The following is a 19,011-nucleotide window of genomic DNA, read 5'->3' on the forward strand; positions in this document are numbered from 1 at the left end:
GTAGGCATTGCCTTCTCAAAATGAAATCAAATTCAATTAGCCAATAAGTCATTGCATTAATGTCCATTCAAGCTCCAGAATGCTGGGAAACTGCAGCTGTTAAATCATACTATTTGGGCAATATGGATATGGTCTGATACCCTATGGTGAGATTAGCTCATGCTTCTCCACTACCATGTTGGTGGATGGCTGTCAGTGGCAGAATAATGTGACCTAAAGAACCCATTGAATTTTGAATTGGCATATGAGTTTTCCACTGAAATCACCTACTTATGATGGGGAAATGAGATAGCAAGACAGAATTCTTCCAGCAGGTGATGTATGTGTCAGTCTAGTGCTACCACTTTAGAGCAATGAGATTTGGTTGCTGAACCAGATCCTAAGCAGACAGGAAATTCCCGTTGGAGTGAATGGGGCCTACAGCCAGATTCTAAAATATTTATCTGTATGTAAGAGGCAAGCACACTGGACGCGGGTGGCGCTGTGGGTAAAACCTCAGCGCCTAGGACTTGCCGATCGCATGGTCAGCGGTTCAAATCCCCGCGGCGGGGTGCGCTCCCGTCGTTCGGTCCCAGCGCCTGCCAACCTAGCAGTTCGAAAGCACCCTTAAGTGCAAGTAGATAAATAGGGACCGCTTACCAGCGGGAAGGTAAACGGCGTTCCGTATGCTGCGCTGGTCCTGGCTCGCCAGATGCAGCTTCGTCACGCTGGCCACGTGACCCGGAAGTGTCTTCGGACAGTGCCGGCTCCCGGCCTCTTGAGCGAGATGAGCGCGCAACCCCAGAGTCGGTCACGACTGGCCCGTACGGGCAGGGGTACCTTTACCTTTACCTTAGGAGGCAAGCACAGGTGAGCAAACTGCATATGGTCTTCCCCTACGTGGTGCATGTACTGGCTTGCACATAACAGAACTTTCAAAGTCCCTAAATGGAATCATAGAAAGCTATGTCATGACTTCTTTTAAAATAAGCAGAAGACAAAAGAATCAACGAAGAAGAAGAAGAGCTTTAGAAAGCTGGCTTAGAGCAGAAAATAAAAGCTATTATTGTGACGCTTTTGAAGAGCATGTTTGTAAAACATGCTTTTTGGCTTTTGTCTACATCTCTGTCTGCAGGGAATTGTCAATATGTTGAAGAGCACATGAATTCAAAGTAAAAAAAAAAAAAGCTTTTTCTATATTGTGACCCATGTTTTCATTCAGCTCCTGAATTCAGACACAAAATGCATACCTTTCACCAGTGTGATTAAGAAAAGGCTAATGGAGCTTTCCTACACACTGAAGCATGAAGCATGTATAATTTAATAACGCTGATAAATCTTAAAGCCAGGAGCATTTGGCGAACACATGACCCACTTTTTCAATCTATTGGAAACATTTACATAACAGCCTGATTCTCAGGCTTTTCATTTTCTAGATAGAGGAAGAAGAGACAGAAGCACATTTGAACACCTTAAACTCGACTGCCTCAAATAAATTCTGCCATTAAAGACTTAATAGAGCATTCTTGCAAATCTTCCCTTTTTCTCCGTGCATCAGGATCACTCACTGGGGGCAAAATGGACCCACTGAAAAACAGGAATAACTACTGGTAGATCTCTGGATTGCAAACTCTTGCCCAGTCGCTGTATGTAGAATCAGTACAGCATATACCACCACATGGAGAAACAAAATGGTTTGTAAATAATAGACAGCACTTGTCCCCCTGTCCTCATTACAATTCCTTGGGGATTAGAGTGACACAGTCCTTCTGCCCTTGAGTAACTTTGCAATTTGACAGTCGTCACACTATATTAAAATACTCGTGTCTTCCAAACAGCGCAGGCCTCTAATCTCCAGTGCTGCTATTATGTCCACCTACAAGGGTGGTCTTGATGCTGATGTTACCAGACCATGCTTAGATTCACTTCCCCTTTTGCAGTTCATAAGGAGGTGCCCATCTAGCTGCAGCTGGTAGCTGTTCTCCAAGGGTTGGGAAAGGGGGAAAAAAACCCTAGTCCTGCTGTATAGTCCTTTTAACTGGTGGTGCAAGCTATTGAATCTTGGACTTAGATGCAAAGCACATGCTCTAGCATTGAGCTGTGACGGGCTTATAGGGTATGTGCTTGAGGCTGTGCATTTACGTATAGGGCCCAGTGATAGCATTGCACACTGAATTTTTACTGCTGTGGGCAACACGTACCACCATCACAAATGTCAGAATTTCAAACAAGTAAGCATGAATAAGTAGCTCCTGCCAACCTAGCAGTTCGAAAGCACGCCAGTGCAAATGGATAAATAGCGTGTGCTGCTCTGGTTCGCCAGAAGCGGCTTAGTCATGCTGGCCACATGACCCGGAAGCTGTACGCCGGCTCCCTCGACCAATAAAGCGAGATGAGCGCCACAACCCCAAAGTCGTCCGCAACTGGACCTAATGGTCAGGGGTCCCTTTACCTTTACTTTTAAGCATGAAGGTCAGATCCAATGTCTAGTGTTGGTATTATTGAGCACCTGCTGAGGCCAGTACTCGAACTGGGGAGGCACTCCCCTCCCCCAATGGTGCTTCTCCTCTTCCTCCTTGATGTCTCCGTTTGTTCTGCTGCCCTCTATAGCCTGTGGGCAGTGATAAGGGCAAGGGAGCTTCAGCCTTCACTCGCTTGGATCTCTCTTAGGCAGTGATGGAGACTGAGGGAGGGGCATGGTGGCCGTGGCAAGGAGAAGGGGGACCACGGAAGATGCCATGTTGCTGAAGGGCTCTGCAAAATCCTGGAGGCAGCACTTGGGTTATTTAACATGGTTCCACTTGATGTGAGAGGGGAAATAAAGTTCCACTTGAACACTCCTCAGAATCATACAGTTGGGCAAACTACTTAGAGCTTGTCACACAAGCAAGCAGTACTGTATATAAAAAAAATTTTTTTAAAAAAAGCATAAAAACTTGTCATTATTGAATGGCTTGCAGAAGATAAGTAAGACCAACACCTAGATAGGAAACTCCATGGCATCTAGTTTTGATGGGAATATGGGGAAATAGTTTAGCATTTTGGTAAAAGACTAGTCAAAGGAAATTGGAATCACTGTAATATAAATTTACAATCTGTGAGATGTTAAAGGGAACAAGATGTATTGTGGCTATTTAAGTGCTATTGTTTCTTTATGCTATGTTAAAGCAGAATTCTCCAGGATACCCATCTTAGTAAAATCATACGTATCCCAAATTATTCACAACTTGAGAGAGAAGAAGGAGGCAAATGGAAGATACAAATATAGAGGAAGGAAAGGAAAATTTGTTCTTTAGAATAACTAACAGCAGGGGCATAGAGTGGGGCTGCCAGGGGGCCGTGGACCCAGGTGCACAATTTTTGAGGGGGTGTGACACAGGCGCCCCCATGCAGACACCCCCAGCATGGCCTGATGCTTCTCTATGGCCACCAAGGGTTGCGTCGACCAGCAAGACTCCACCCTGCACAGGTGGGCAGGTGTCTCAGCAAGGCCCCGCTTTGTTCTGATGGGAGTGGGGTTACTCCAGCGGCGGCAGCGAGGGCAGGGCTTGTGCCCACCCACCAGCCCTGGGCACTGGTAACGGATGCTATGCCACTGACTAGGCCTAGAACGTTCAGAGAAAGTTCTTCCCATAGGTCACTATCAGTTTTCCAGGTTGTCAAATGCTGTTAAGTGTCCAAGACTGAAAACATTTTAAATTTTATACAGCAACAAACAAAAGTAGCACTTACTTGTTCTCTTTACAGGTGGTCTTCTCCTGTGGAGTCACCTTTTTCCTTGGGTCTCCTAATATCAGACTGTTTACCATACCACCATAGAGGATGGAATCTAAAGTTTCTGAAGGTGGCCTGAATGTGACTCTCACCATCCGACTGCTGATGCACGGGAAGGTGAGCGGTGACCATGTGCTTCCTTAAAACAACGTCTGATTCAGGCCCAGTAGCCAGTGATGATTTACTTGTCTAGATGCAAATGCTAAGATTGTGTGGCCCATATATTAGTTTAATTCTCTGACAAATATGCGATTCATAACACAACAAACCTGGAAAACTGTCAAATTGGGGAAGTTATTGTTGTCCGCCACTATCAGTTGAAGATCATGATAGCTGGCTTTTTTTGAGATAGAGGCTCCCAACGAAAGTCTCCCAGAGTTCAGACTTTATAGAGTTCTTGAAATAGTGCCCCAACCCTTCCATATCATCCAATTCCCCATGGCCAAGGTCCTTCTGTAATGCCTACTCGCAAGCAAAGTTTCTTTCTAATGCTAGTTGAAAGCTTCAGGGGATTAGTGATGAAAAGTCTCCGATTTTGTCCTTCAACATCCTCACTGAAGGATTCCAAAGCCACTTTCTCTGCTCACGAGGTGATGGTGAGGCTTTACTTACTGATTCCCTTTCAGTTTGTTTTCTTTCAGTAGCAGCATTTCCCCAACAAGAGCCAAAAAGAAAAAGATATGCAGGGGGAACGGTATTTAAAAGCACCCCCCCCCCCGTCCAGCATTGGAAGAAGATGCTGGCCTTGAGGCAGTTGTGTGGGGGGTTTTAATCTGGATTTTCTATATAGTTCAGATATCAGCATAGAACACAAAATATGCACTGTACAAATGTTATGAAATATAATAATGAACTGTGATCAAGGCATCGTTAAAGGTATTAAATATACGTGTAATGAAATATCAAGGAGTGGGGTCAGACACAAAAATGATTTTTAAAAAGCTTTCGGGGGAAATCAATCATGTTTCTGTTTTATTCACAGAGCTTGTGGGAGCACTCAGTCCATGTTGTTTGCCTGATAGTCTTGTCTATTTCTTGAGTTCCAGTTATCCAGTTACTATAATTTTCATAAGTTCCAAATAAAGGTTTATTTGGCTGCTACTCTAGTCTAGCAATGCTCTTATTTACAAAAGAAAGCATAATGGCAATTTTACCAGAGGCTGAATATGCCAGTGGTTCCCAACCATTTTTTGGCCATGCCCCACATAAGCATCTCTAAAATCCTGATCTCCCACCCCCCACCCCCCACCCGTGATATATAATTCTTATTATTCAAAAAGTGAACTATTTACGTGGAGAAAGCCTAAAAGGCCACTAACTGTTAATAACTCATTCTCAAATTGCCCCCCCCTTAAAAATCAAATTGCCCCCCTGTGGGGCATGTGCACCACATTGGGAATCACAGGTCTATGTTAACTTCCAGCCTGAATCAATGGGCTGAAATGTTCAGCCTGAAGCTTTGGAAGCCCTAAAGAGCTCTTTGCATATCCCCACCAGAGAGACCGCTACACATCCACTTCTGTGTGCTCCTCACCCGAGTGAAACCGAGCCATTTTGTATTTGGTGGACAGACAATACAAACAGCCCTGTTCAGAGTACCTGTTTCCCCCGCAGAGCGTGTGAGGGATTGCCTCAGATACTGTAATGGCAGTACTTACATTGGGCTTCAAAACAAACAAAAACCCAAGAGAGAGATCTGTTTTTCCCTCTTCTGCAAACCAACCCTACAATTTTATGATTTTATGATTATCCTCACTAGAAATGGTCACAGGCTGGATGCACATCCTGTGCTAGGAAAAAAGAAAGTAACACAAAAAGACTTTTTGCTTAATATTGTGCTTAATATCGCTTTTTACAGCTTTTTAATATTGCTTTTTTAAAAGCCCTGAAGTACTCATTAAGCAACTGATTTTTAAAAGATGGTGGAAATTATTTTAAAAACTGCCATTCAGGTGAATTAGACATTTTCTTTCCGCATCCGCAAATCTAGGCCACTCCAGCTGGAAAGAATATAGCAGCATAATACATACAATATCCCAAATAGGGTGCAAAGTCTATTGCATTCTTCAGAAGAGCAGTGACCAGGTTGCACTAAGAGCTCTCCGTCGGGAAGATACCCTCTGTGGCCCATATCATTTAATTAATTTCAATCCCAGCCAAGTATGTTTATTAATGAATGTTCTTGAATTCTTACTTTGTTGCAATTTTTCTTTTAAAACAGGAAGTCGGAAGCATCATTGGGAAGGTAATTTCTTCAAACTATGCATCTTAATGCTTCGATATTGCCTGTGTTTACAAACTGCACATGTGGGAGGGAAATGCCCCTTTCCCAGCTGATTTTTCAGTACAAACAAGCTGTAGTGTGTGGTTTGGTGGAATGAGATGTGTTTACTCACTTTAGATTTCTAGGTATGTGTCAGGGAACTGCCATCAGTGCCGGAGGGAGAGAGCAAAAGCCAGAGGGATTCCAGAGAGCGTCCAGGGATCGGGAGGAGCAGCCCATCTTCTGGGGAAGAGAATCAGCGTAGCACCAGTGAAGAAGGGGGGCAGATGGGGGAAGCGGCGAGGCGGTCCCAATTCTCCTTGCCCGGGACCAGCGGGGAGAGTAGGGGTCCTCCGCTGCCCACGCCCTCCTTGCGCAGAAGGCTTTCGCACAGAGAGAGTAGGAGGAGACTAGGCGTCAAAGAGCTTCTTTGCTGGAAGAAGTTCAAGAAACGCCCACTGACGGATTCTGCCAGCGATTGAGACAGCCACGGGTGAGTGGCTGCCCGGACAGAAAAGGTTCACTCAGGCAACCCAGCCAGGTGTTTGCACCCAGCCGGGGAGATACAGCCGGCTTACGCACGAGCAACCCCTAGAACCATTACAGTATGCCTCCAGAAGTGACTACCAGTAGATTTTTTTTTAAAGTGATATTTATTAAGAGTTTTAAAATTACAAAAAGAAGAAAGAAAGAGTTAAACAAAGCAATACAATACAATACATGGAAAAAAAACAGAACACTGCTTATCTTAACAAAACAAAAAACAAAAACAAAGACAGAAACCATTAAAAACACATCCAATATTTCCATATCTTATCTTTCATTTACTTGTTTCGACAACCTCCTCACACCTCCCTTCTTTGTATTCTAGTTCGGTTAGCTATTTCAGCAAATCCTTTCCATCTTTCTCAGTTTTTGTCCTATAATTTATCTTAACACAATCTAACCTTATTCTTTCCCCTTTGGCCCATTAACAGTCTATTTTTACTTAATTCTTTATAACATTTCTGCTAAAACCATATAACTTCATTCCAGCATCCTTCTAACATTCATTAATTTTACAGTGTTTCTGTAAATAGTCTTTAAAATTTAAAGAAAATTTAAAGACAGTAGATTCTTTAATAGGACCACAAATAATAGTCTCCATTTATGTGAAAGAGGCCAGATGGCACGCTATACCCTGCCATTTGTACAGTTCACCTACAAACAGATTCTTCTGTTAATTTAATAATTTGCTAGAAGGTCCATCAGGTAATTTCAAAATTAGATGGTTGCTGGCTGATGCAGACAAGTTTGTTACCTATATGGTAGCTTTAGATGTCCTACAGTGAGAAAGCTGCAGGCTGCTTTTTTTGATCCCCAACAGTATTGACAGCCAAGGGGAATAAAAAACATGATTTACTGTTTCAAGTTTTGACAACTTGTATATGTTTAGCTTACTTTTCAGTTGTCTTGTTTGTTTTTATGAGTTACATTGCAATGGCCATTGACTGCAAATAATAAAAATCTGACTGGCTGACTAAAAAGGGACAAGTGATTCAGCTGCCCTGAACTTTCTTAAGATGCAACTTCTATATTATTATTATTTACTGAATTTATATACCGCCCTATACCCAGGGGTCTCAACCATCTACCTCAACCACCCCTTAGATATCCTTAGGTGCAAGGCATATAGAGTGTGCCTTACGTAATGGGGGAAACCACGTCTTTCGTTTTATGATTATTGAACATAAACATTTATTTCAAAAATCAAAACAACCGCCTATTCTTCCCCTGAAAATGGTGCTATAGTGTCACTCTCATTTGTTAAAGGATGCTTCCACACCAGCCAGGTATTCTCTTTTAGCCCGAGCTTGATCTACAGTACCAAATAGAAAAGATTACAAAAAAAGGGGCAAAAGAAAAGACAGAAACAATTATTAGTAGTATTCTATATTTATTTATGCCCTTCCCTTTTCTCTGATGGGACTCAAGGCAACATACAGCTAAAAACAAGAACCACTAAAAACGTAGGAAAAACCAATAATTAAAATACAATTAAACATTAATAGAATTAAAACTATATACATATATAAAATCTGTTTAAAACATACCAATAATTACAATAAAAACAGCTCAGAACCAGTCCTTTCATTAAAAGCCTGCTGGAACAAGAAAATCTTCACCTGCTGGCAGAGATCTCTGAATGAGGAGGGGCCATATAAAAATTTAATATACATACATACATACATACATGCATACATAAAATAAGATAATTCCCCATCTGGAAGCCCCCATGCACAAATGCCAGTTGTTGCTACGACCACATCTGGAATACATTTAGAAGATATTTCAAAATGGACTTCAAACATAGCAGGAGGTGGGGCTGTATTCTCTCCTCCATGCGCCATAGTGGTAACTTCGGAAGGTGTGCATGTACCAAGATGCGGAACGGGGTGTTTCTGTTTCTTAGTGAGCACCTCAAGGGGAAGGTGTGATTACAAGAACTATGGGAGAGGTGGAGAGAGACAGACCCAGCTTAAAAGAAGCTGTGATTACTTTCTACAAATCTATCTGGGTCCTTAATAGAGTGGGGTCAGGGAAGAGCTGTCAAGTGCCTTAGGCCAAAAACAGCTGAGCTGTCCATTAATAAATGTAGCGGCATATTGGGCAAAGGATTTGTCTTTAACAGAGCCGAATTCTAAAATTTTCCTCAGTCTACAGGGCAAACAAGTTCACTAGATTTTTTGATGTGCATCAACGGTGTGTTTTACCAGTGTTGTTCCCTGGATACAGGGGGAGGAATTCACCGTTCCACCAGGGCAAGCTTTTTGGCTTGCCAGATGGAAGACTCTCCCTCTCCTTCTTCCCCCGCAGGCTGTTCCAGGAGTTCTTCCTGCCTCCTGAGCCAATTTTGAATGGAGGGGAAATCCTGTTACACAAGCAGCCGTCCTTGTGCAGAGCTTCCGCCGATAGGACTCGTTAGTTAAATCCCTCCAATAATAAGGCAGACATGCTAAAATCCTTTATGGCATGTCTGTTAAATTTGCCTCAAAAGTGTTGATATGATTATAGCAGTTATTTTGCATCTTTTTCAGAAAGGAGAAACAGTGAAAAAGATGCGCGAGGAGGTAAGTGTCCTTCATGGTGATGCTGCAACTTATAATAATAATATAATAATAATTTATTATTTATACCCCGCCCATCTGGCTGGGTTTCCCCAGCCACTCTGGGCGGCTTCCAACAAAACACTAAAATACAGTAACCAATTAAACATTAAAAGCTTCCCTAAACAGGGCTGCCTTTAGATGTCTTCTAAAAGTTTGGTAGTTGTTTTTCTCTTTGACATCTGGTGGGAGGGCGTTCCACAGGTAATATGTAAACTAGTATGATGATTTCAGAAGTGCAAAATCACAGGTAAAAAGGGCCATATGTTTTTGTGTGGTTGAGGGGGTTAAGTTTCGTTTCATTAGTAATATGTTGGAACATTCTGGAACAGAATGTAGGAACATTCTGCATAGCTCTCACAAATGACAGCTGAAGGAGGGATCAAGCTTTCCTGTAACATATGCCCAGTGCAGACAACTTTAGCCCAGAGATACACAACAATCTTGTAGGGCAGAGCTTTCCAAACTTTTCATGTTGATGACACACTTTTCAGACATGCATCTTTTCATGACATGGCAATTCAGTTTTGCTAGCAAACCAGAGGTTAAACTTACCCCTTTTCAGCTCTAGGGGGAACGCAGGGAGCGTTCATGCAACACACCTACACACTGCAGCTGACACACTAACACGTCACAACACACAATTTGGAAAGCTCTGCTGCAGGGCATGTATTGCTTGTAAGATGTTCTGTTTGGGTTTTTTTTTTCACACATGGTTTTACAGATATTTTTCTTATATCCAAGGTAAGATATGAGTAGACATTACATGCGTAAATATAACTAAGCAGATTATCTGAAGAAACATAACTAAGCAGGTATCTGAAGAAGTGTGCATGCACACGAAAGCTTATACCCAGAACAAACTTAGTTGGTCTCTAAGGTGCTACTGGACAACTTTTTAATTTTTTAATTTATTTAAGCAGATTAGCTTTGACATCGTGTGTACTTCACATGTGTTGATTTTATAAATATGTGGTGCAAATAATATATCATATGTAATTATGATATGTGTGACAAAGTGTGGTCCTTCCATTCTAGAGTGGTGCACGAATCAATATTTCTGAGGGAAATTGTCCGGAGAGAATTGTCACCATAACCGGCCCCACTGATGCCATCTTCAAGGCTTTTGCCATGATTGCTTACAAATTTGAGGAGGTAAGCAAATTGTTTAATAATTTGACAAGAAGTTAATAGATAGGCACCTTATTGATGAAATGTCTTCACAAAACTGCCCATCAGCCTAGGAGCAAATGCAGACCTTCTAGCTGGAGAAGATGCCCCACTCTCACCTGACAGGACGGAGGCAGCCACCTTGGGTGGTAGAATACAAGGGGCACCAACGCAGGTGCCGCTGACAAAGCAACTGCGGTGAAGGCTTCCAGTTTTCAGGGAGGTCTTGTGAAAGCCCTGTGAAATCTCATGCAACCTCACAAGATTTCACAGGGCTCTTTCAAGATCCTGCCAGAACCCAGAAGCTGCCACTATGCGACCCTGGTAAGGGAGGCTTGGTGGGGGCTGGGGGGGGTGGCAAGTGGCAGGCACACAGGGCAGCACTTTCCCATTTCGCCTCAGGCAGTGAAAGGGGATGTGTGGCACCTGCTTACAGGCATCCCTGGCAAAGTATGTTGTGCTTCTCAATCCAGTTTGCAAATGGTACGGACTGATTTCTTTAGGAGGCTGGCTATACAAAATATAGTTGAGGTGAAGGGAGGTTACATTTTGTTTAGTTCTCTAATCTTCTAGTTCTATGGTATTGTGCTAAATGTATAGCAGTTACAATCTACGATAATAATACAGTGGTACCTCAGGTTACATACGCTTCAGGTTACATACGCTTCAGGTTATAGACTCCGCTAACCCAGAAATAGTGCTTCAGGATGAGAACAGAAATCGTGCTCCGGCGGCGCGGCAGCAGCGGGAGGCCCCATTAGCTAAAGTGGTGCTTCAGGTTAAGAACAGTTTCAGGTTAAGTACAGACCTCCGGAACGAATTAAGTACTTAACCTGAGGTACCACTGTAAACTTATTCTTAAATCAGGAGATTCAAGCAATTATCTCGTAAGCTTTTGAGAGATTCACTCCTTCCTTGTGCGCAGGCATGCTTTCTTGCCTTCTCAACTTAGCAGGAATAGAACAATTCTGTTTATTAACTCTCAGGCTCATCAAAATGTCCGCCTCATTTTAAATAAGGTAGCATTGTCACCTGCATCATAAGACATTTTCTTCCTTTCTGTTCAAAGGATATAATCAACTCAATGAGCAACAGTACAGCTACCAGTAAGCCACCCGTAACGTTAAGGTTGGTCGTGCCAGCAAGCCAGTGTGGGTCACTGATTGGAAAAGGAGGCTCCAAGATTAAGGAAATCAGGGAGGTAAGCAGAGACAGGCTTTGTAGAGTGGCTGATGGAAAGTCTGGTTATGCAGATTCTCCCATTTAATTCAGCTTTGGGGATTTGTTGTTGTTGTTTTTGCATTGGGGGGATGGGAAGGTAAAAATACTCCCTGATCTTCAGGATTAGGACAATGTTTTAAAAAGAAAGGGGGGGGGAATCGTGGGGTGGGACTTACCATGACAGATTTGAGGCAGCAAATTTGTTTTCCGCTTTTTCTTTTTTTAAACAACATTTCCATTGGGCCATTTTTAATATCAGAGATCTAACATTGTTCCTTATTTTTTTATCTTGCCTGTGCAGGCAGAAAACAATGAGGGGATAATTAACAAAGCGAATGGGAAATTGGATTTCACTTCTTGATCCGCACATGAATTCCCTGCCAAATGTTAGGTGCTTGCACAAGACTAACAAGCTGTCTGTCTATATTTACTTGTTTTCTCTTCTTCTCTCCCTACCTTCCTGCTCTTCTCCAGTCTACAGGTGCTCAGGTTCAGGTGGCGGGGGACATGCTGCCCAACTCTACAGAAAGGGCAGTGACCATTTCAGGGACCCCCGATGCTATTATCCAATGTGTCAAACAGATCTGTGTGGTGATGCTGGAGGTACAGTCTGTAACAATGGGGGTAAAGTATACAGAAAAAAAACCAACAACTGAAAACTTGGACAATGTACCTTTCTTGTAATTCAGTTACTGTTTGGTATTGTTATGGATTCTTGCTTGCTAAAGCATTCAACTAATTATGGTTTCAAGGCATCTGCAGATTACATGAATGATTTCTTCTTTTTTTTAAGTAATATTTATTAAAGTTTTAAAGGTTACAGAAAGAAAAAGTAAAAAACACCATATTAAACAAAAACAATCACAATAAGGAAAAAAAAGATGAGAAAAAGAGGGGGGGAAAGACAAAAAAAAATAAAATCCATTAAAAAAAACAAAAAATACAGCAAATCTTCCCATAACTTATATTTCATTAGCTTATTTCCTTGACCTCCTCACACCTCCCTTTTTTGTATTCTAGTTCAATTATCTGTTTCAGCAAATCCTTTCCATCTTTTCAAATTTTTGTCCTGTAATTTGTCTTAATATGATGTAACTTTACTTTCCCTCCTTTCACCAATTAACAGTCAGTTTTTTCCTAATCCTTTATAACATTTCTGCTAAAACCACATAACATCATTCCAACATCCTTCTAACATTCATTAATTTTACAATGTTTCTGTAAATAGTCTTTAAATTTCTTCCAATCTTCCTCCACCGACTCTTCTCCTGGTCTCAGATTCTGCCAGTCATTTCCGCCAGTTCCATGTAGTCCATCACCTTCATCTGCCATTCTTCCCGGGTGGGTAGATCTTGTGTCTTCCAGTACTTTGCAATAAGTATTCTTGCTGCTGTTGTAGCATACATAAAGAAAATTCTATCCTTCTTTGGCACCAGTTGGCCGACCATGCCCAGGAGAAAGGCCTCTGGTTTCTTCAGAAAGGTATATTTAAATACCTTTTTCATTTCATTATAGATCATTTCCCAGAAAGTCTTAATCCTTGGGCATGTCCACCAAAGGTGAAAGAATGTACAGTGGTGCCCCGCAAGACGAATGCCTCGCAAGACGAAAAACCCGCTAGACGAAAGGGTTTTCCATTTTTCGATGCGCTTCGCAAGACGAATTTCCCTATGGGCTTGCTTCGCAAGACGAAAACGTCTTGCGAGTCTTGTGATTTTTTTCGCTTCCCCCCTTTTTCTAAGCCGCTAAGCCGCTAATAGCCTTTTAGCCGCTAAGCCGCTAAGCCTTTAATAGCCGCTAAACCGCTAATAGCGCTAATCCGCTAAGCCACTAATAGGGTTGCTTCGCAAGACGAAAAAACCGCTAGACGAAGAGACTCGCGGAACGGATTATTTTCGTCTTGCGAGGCACCACTGTACCTTCAGTCTCTTTACATTTCCAACATTTATTATCGGGCAAATGGTAGATTTTTGCAAGCTTGACTGGTGTCATGTACCACCTGTAGATCATTTTCATTATATTCTCTCTTAAGGCATTACATGCCGTGAACTTCATACCTGTGGTCCATAACTGTCAATATTATGTCCGACATCTTGTGCCCATTTAATCATAGCAGATTTCACCGTTTCATCCTGAGTATTCCATTTCAACAGCAAGTTATACATTCTTGACAAGTTCTTAATTTTAGGATATAGCAATTCTGTTTCCAATTTTGATTTTTCCACCTGGAAGCCAATTTTTTTGTCCAAATTATATGCCTACTGTCAGAGACTGCCTCTAGGTCCCGGCTCACAAAGGACCAACGCTAGCCGGTAGAACGGAATAAAGTCTTTATTGAAGTATAGTTTCCATTTCCACATCTTAGCGTGCGTCTCTACGTCTATTCCCTAGATCGGCGAAGTCCCATCTGAATCTCCGCCTCCTGTACACCAGTTCAAGACCCTAGCCTTGCTCCACCTTTTGCGTCTCTCCTTTCGCCTCTGGGTCCTACCACCCCCCGGGGTTCCTTCCTTCCTGGATGCCTCGGATGCGGACCCTTCGGATTCCTCCCCCTCCCTTCGGCGGGCTTTAGGACCTGGCTCCCTTTCCGGGCTGCTCATTGCGCCTCCCTCTGGTACATTTGAACTTGGCGCGCGCGCGCTGTCTCCGACCCTCCTCTCTACCGTTTCCTCGCTCTCTGACGCAGGCGTGGCTGCTGCCGGAGAGCTGCCTGTCGCTGGTGCCTGGAACTCCTCCCCCCTGCTGCTCTCTGGTGGAGTAGCTGGTCCGGATTTCCAGCTGCTGCTCTCTGAATCCCCTCTGGTCCCTTCTTCCTGGGGTGCCCCTCTTGGTAACCCCCCAGCTCTGCCCACGGGAGCCCCTTTCTGTGAATCCTCCGATTCGCTGGACAGACTTAGAGATCTCGGACGGCTATCATCGCTAACCTCTCCTTCCGATTCCTCGCCATCCGTTCCCTCTGCTCCTGAACCCCTGACATCCATCCCCCCCTCGAAGCCCCCCCTTCCCCCCTCCCCTCCTTCCGGTGTGGGTTCTGGGTGCTCCGTCGTGGCAGGGGTGAGTGCCGGATACAGTTCTTCCCTCGTGTCGTACATTACATCGGGCAGGTCTGGCTCGTCCTCCGTGCGCTCGTCGACGTCGATCTCCTCTGCTTCCATCTCCCTGCCTTCGTGTTCAAATCCCACGTCCTCCCCCAACACGTCCATGTCCATCTCTCCCCCGTTCCCCTCTGAGGGTGATGCCTGCCAGGGACCCCCCAGCCACTTCCTGCGCCACTGCTCCTCTGGTTGATTATCCCACCAATAGGAGCGGTCTGAGGCAGAACCCGAGGGTGAGCCTTCCGGAGAGCGTATGTGTGGTGCCGTCTCCTCGTCCGAGTCGAACCCCTGGAACGTGCTGCCTGAAAGTGTGGGTGTGAAGAGCCAGTCATCGAAATACTCGGCTGGCATGGGCCTGTGTGGGAAAATGGCATGGAACTCTTCCTTGAGAAGAGGCTCGTCCAAGGCATAGCCCGGCACCCAACTGTTGGCGCTGGCCGGGGTATCCTCTCTGGCAAGAAGGTATTCTACTCCCTCTTCCCCCCATCTCGAGTCTAAAATCTCTGTGGCTTCGTTGATGCGCTCCCCTCTTGGCGACCCCCTTTCCCTGGGTCCTTCTCTGGGCGGATCTGGTGCTGTGCCTGGCTCGTGAAATCTATGCGGTGCTTTGTAGGGCGTGAGCACCGATCTATGGAAGACCGGATGCATTCTGGAACCCTCCGGAAGCGCTAACCGGAAAGCCACTGGATTGACCTGTGCCTGGACTTGGTAAGGCCCTAGCTGCTTATGCCCTAGCTTCTTCTTGGCCAACGATCTGGTCGGCACTGCTTGCGCTGCTAACCAAACCCAGTCTCCCACCTGTATGTCTTCCCCTACTCTCCTGTGTCTGTCAGCCTGCAGTTTGTATGCGTGCTTTGCCAGTTCCAACTGCCTCCTAAGCTGTTCGTGGACTTCCTGCAACTCTGACGCTAATTCTTCCGCTGCCTGCGGCTCCCCCTCCCCCACTCTCTCTAAACCTGGGAAGGTTCTGGGATGCCTCCCGTTGTTGGCGAAGAACGGCGTCACCCCCGTCGACACGTGCTTCGTATTGTTGTAAGCGAACTCTGCGAGGGGCAGGTAGTCCACCCACGTGTTAGGCTGCTGATTGGCGTAGCATCTCAGGTACTGCTGCATGATGGCGTTGACCCTCTCCGCTTGTCCGTTGGTCTGCGGGTGTCTCGCCGACGCTAGATTGATCTTGACGTTCAGGATGCCCATCAACTTTTGCCAGAAGTTCGAGATGAACTGCCGCCCCCGGTCGGATAGAATAGATCGTGGCAGACCGTGGACCTTAAACACGTGGTCTATGAACAGTTTGGCGGTCTGTTCTGCCGTGGCCACCTTCGCACACGGAATGAAGTGTGCCATCTTGGTAAACATGTCCACCACCACAAGCACTGCCGTCTTTCCCCGCGAACTGGGCAGATCCGTGACAAAGTCCAGGGCCACCCGTTCCCACGGCTCAGACGGCGTCTGCAACGGTTCCAGCAATCCCGCCGGCGGTTTGTGCACTGACTTGGCCCTTTGGCAGGTGTCGCATCTCGAGACGTAATCCGCTACTTCCCCCCGCATCTTGGGCCACCAAAAGTCTCTGGTCACTAGTTCTACAGTCTTTTCTCTGCCAAAGTGCCCGGCAGTGGGGGCGTCGTGTAGCTGCTGCAGCACCCTTGCGCGGAGGTCATTCCCCGGCACGTAGAGTGCTCCCTTGCGGATGAGCAAACCGTCTCTGATCTGGAACTCGTCGTCCTTCACCGTGCCCTTGTGCACCTCCTCCATCTTGGCTAGCGCGAAGGGGTCCTCCTGCAACGCTCGACGTACGGCGTCCAGATCCACGGTCGCCGAGGCGCAAGCCCACGCTTCCGGTGCGAAAATGTGCTTGGCTGCCGACGGTGCCTCCTCCTCGAGGTATTGCGGCTTTCTGGACAAGGCATCCGCCATGATGTTGTTGTCACCCGGGATGTACTCTATCTTGAAGTCGAAGTCCGCGAAGAACTCTGCCCATCTAATGTGCCTCTGATTCAGGAACCTCGCCGTGCGCCAGTACTCTAGATTCTTGTGGTCCGTGCGGACCTGCACTGTGTGTCTGGCTCCGATAAGGAAGTGCCGCCACGCTTTGAACGCTGCATGGATGGCTAGCAACTCCCTGTCCCAGATGGTGTAATTCTGCTCCGACTTGCTGAGCTTCCTTGAGTAGAAGGCGCACGGCCTCCAGTCCCCCTGCTGGTCTTGTTGCAACAGTACAGCTCCCACGGCTCTGTCTGAGGCGTCCGTCTCCACCCTCATCGGTCTGCTGGGATTCACATGCAGCAGCTGCTCCTCGGAAGCGAAGAGACGCTTGAGTTTCTGAAAGGACTGCTCCGCTTCCTCCGTCCAGATAAACTTCTTCTTCTTGGAGCTGAGCGTGTCAGTGATGGCCGCCGTTTGCATAGCGAACCCCTTGATGAACTTGCGATAAAAGTTGGCAAAGCCGACAAACCGCTGGACTTCCTTCCTATTGCGCGGGCTTTTCCAGTCCAATACTGAGCGAACCTTGGCGCTGTCCATGGCGAGCCCCTTGTCCGACAGTTTATAGCCCAGGAAATCCACCTCCGTCACGTCGAACTGGCACTTCTCCAGCTTGGCGTACAGCCTGTGCTCCTTTAGTCTCCGCAGAACTTCCCTGACATCCCTCTCGTGCGCTTCTCGCGACTCAGAAAATATCAGGATGTCGTCCAGGAAGCATACGCATTTCTTGTAAAGGAGTCCCGCCAACACGTGATGCATAAAGGCTTGAAAACAGTGAGAGCCATTTTGTAATCCGAAGGGCATAACTCTGTATTCGTAGGTGCCCAGTGGTGTGAACATGGCCGTCTTCCACTCGTCGCCCTCCCGCACACGAATCAGGTTGTACGCGCCTCGCAGATCCAACTTGGTGAAAACGCGTCCTTTCCTTACCGTCGCGAGCAGGTCGTCTATTTTGGGCATGGGGAAGGACGAGGGCTTGGTTTTCGAGTTCAAAATTCGAAAGTCAACTACAAGCCTCTTCTGGGGCGTGTCTCGCTTCTTCACAAAGAATACTGGACTGCCCCCTACAGCTTTCGACTCCCGCGCTTCAAATTGTGGTCTATGAACTCCCTAAGTTCCTGCAGTTCGTCCTCAGACATGGAATACAGTTTCCCTGTTGGCAGCGTTGCCCCCGGCAGGAGATCAATCTTGCAGTCATAGGGTCTGTGGGGGGGCAGTTTGTCCGCCTCCTTCTCGCAGAAGACCTCCAAAAACTCCTTGTACTTGTTGGGCACCGCTTGCACCATGCCTAGGTGTAGCTGCGGTGCATCCTCTCGCCCCTCTCCTTCCTGGCAGGTCTGGATGCAGTGCGCTGCGCAGTAGGAAGAGCAGAAAGTCAATTGCCGCTGGTACCACGCTAATGCCGGGCTGTGCCTATCCAGCCAACTCATGCCCAACACTATGGGCGTGTCCGACAATTGGGTGACGTTGAAGCTGATGACTTCTCGGTGATTCCCAATTTGCATCACCATAGGTGGTGTCTGCTGCACCACCTGCCCCCCTAGCAGTTCCCTGCCATCCACTGTGACCACGTTCAGGGGCAGTGTGGCTGGCAGTAGCGCTATGTTGTGTTGTTGAAGGAATTCCAGTGCGATAAAGTCCGCATTACTGCCAGAGTCAATCGTAATCGGCACTTCTAAAGTGAGACCACTGGGCAGCTGGAGCGATGCGGTGAGCTGCACCACTGGTTTGGGCGGGAGGGGATCCGTGGGCTTCAAAATCTCTGGGGACTTCTTCACTGACTCGCCTGGCTGGCCCCCAGTGCTTCCGTTTCCCTGCTTGCGGAGGCGTTGATTGCGCACGCGCGACATCCCTGGGCAAGAGGGAGGGCACTCTGGCTGGTGTGCGTCCCCAACGCCCTTCTCCTCTGTCCCAAGGGCGGTCCTCCAGCCTCACCCCCACTGCAAGCGATCTGTCCACCACTTCCTGGGTGCTTTTGGGTCTCTCCCCCCGCGCTATCTCATCCTTGATTTGGGGGTTCAATCCTTCCCAATAAAGATCTCTAACGGGGGGGGAATCCTTGTCCCACCCCAAGGCATTGACCAATGCAAAAAAGCGGGAGTGATACTGCCTCACGCTGGCTCTCCCTTGTCTCAGCTCAAATATGTCCTTACGGGCAATGTCAATGTCTATTTTCGATAGAAAGCAAGAATCCATCGCTTCAATGAATGCAGCTGAACTCTGGAGCGCTGGGTCCATATCTCTCCACAGATTGCGCAGACATGCTTTCGCCTCTCCATGCAAATGAGACAAGATAAACCCCACTTTTTCTTGCTCATCTCTAAACTCTTTCTCCAGCAGTTTCAGCGCAAACTGCACGTCTGCTCGGAAATTGGGGTAC

The 19,011-nt window shown here is 46.2% G+C and overlaps 1 protein-coding gene and 1 long non-coding RNA gene across 37 annotated transcripts in view; one reads left to right on the plus strand and one right to left on the minus strand.

The window, feature by feature from the left end:
• PCBP3 (poly(rC) binding protein 3) overlaps positions 1 to 19,011 on the plus strand; it is a gene marked incomplete at both ends in the record, with an annotated part of 85,078 nt that overhangs the window by 33,762 nt on the left and 32,305 nt on the right. For 23 of the 36 annotated variants that reach the window (XM_083571725.1, XM_083571717.1, XM_083571736.1 and 20 more), the window contains 6 exons: positions 3,727 to 3,870; positions 5,975 to 5,998; positions 9,094 to 9,126; positions 10,201 to 10,317; positions 11,402 to 11,533; positions 12,028 to 12,177. In XM_083571725.1, the coding sequence (XP_083427851.1) occupies positions 3,802 to 3,870; positions 5,975 to 5,998; positions 9,094 to 9,126; positions 10,201 to 10,317; positions 11,402 to 11,533; positions 12,028 to 12,177 (525 nt within the window). Of the gene's footprint in view, positions 1 to 297; positions 320 to 3,726; positions 3,871 to 5,974; positions 5,999 to 9,060; positions 9,127 to 10,200; positions 10,318 to 11,401; positions 11,534 to 12,027; positions 12,178 to 19,011 lie in introns of those variants that run through there. The other 13 variants (XM_083571722.1, XM_083571723.1, XM_083571729.1 and 10 more) reach the window with 3 other exon arrangements.
• Positions 13,325 to 19,011, minus strand: part of LOC310743489 — a 53,115-nt gene continuing 47,428 nt past the window's right edge. The window contains exon 2 of the long non-coding RNA XR_014539049.1: positions 13,325 to 13,472. This is a non-coding gene — a long non-coding RNA (uncharacterized lncRNA). The remainder of the gene's footprint in view (positions 13,473 to 19,011) is intronic.

This window comes from Podarcis filfolensis, assembly GCF_964270895.1.
Source record: "Podarcis filfolensis genome assembly, chromosome: 1".
Taxonomy (NCBI): Eukaryota; Metazoa; Chordata; class Lepidosauria; order Squamata; family Lacertidae; genus Podarcis; species Podarcis filfolensis.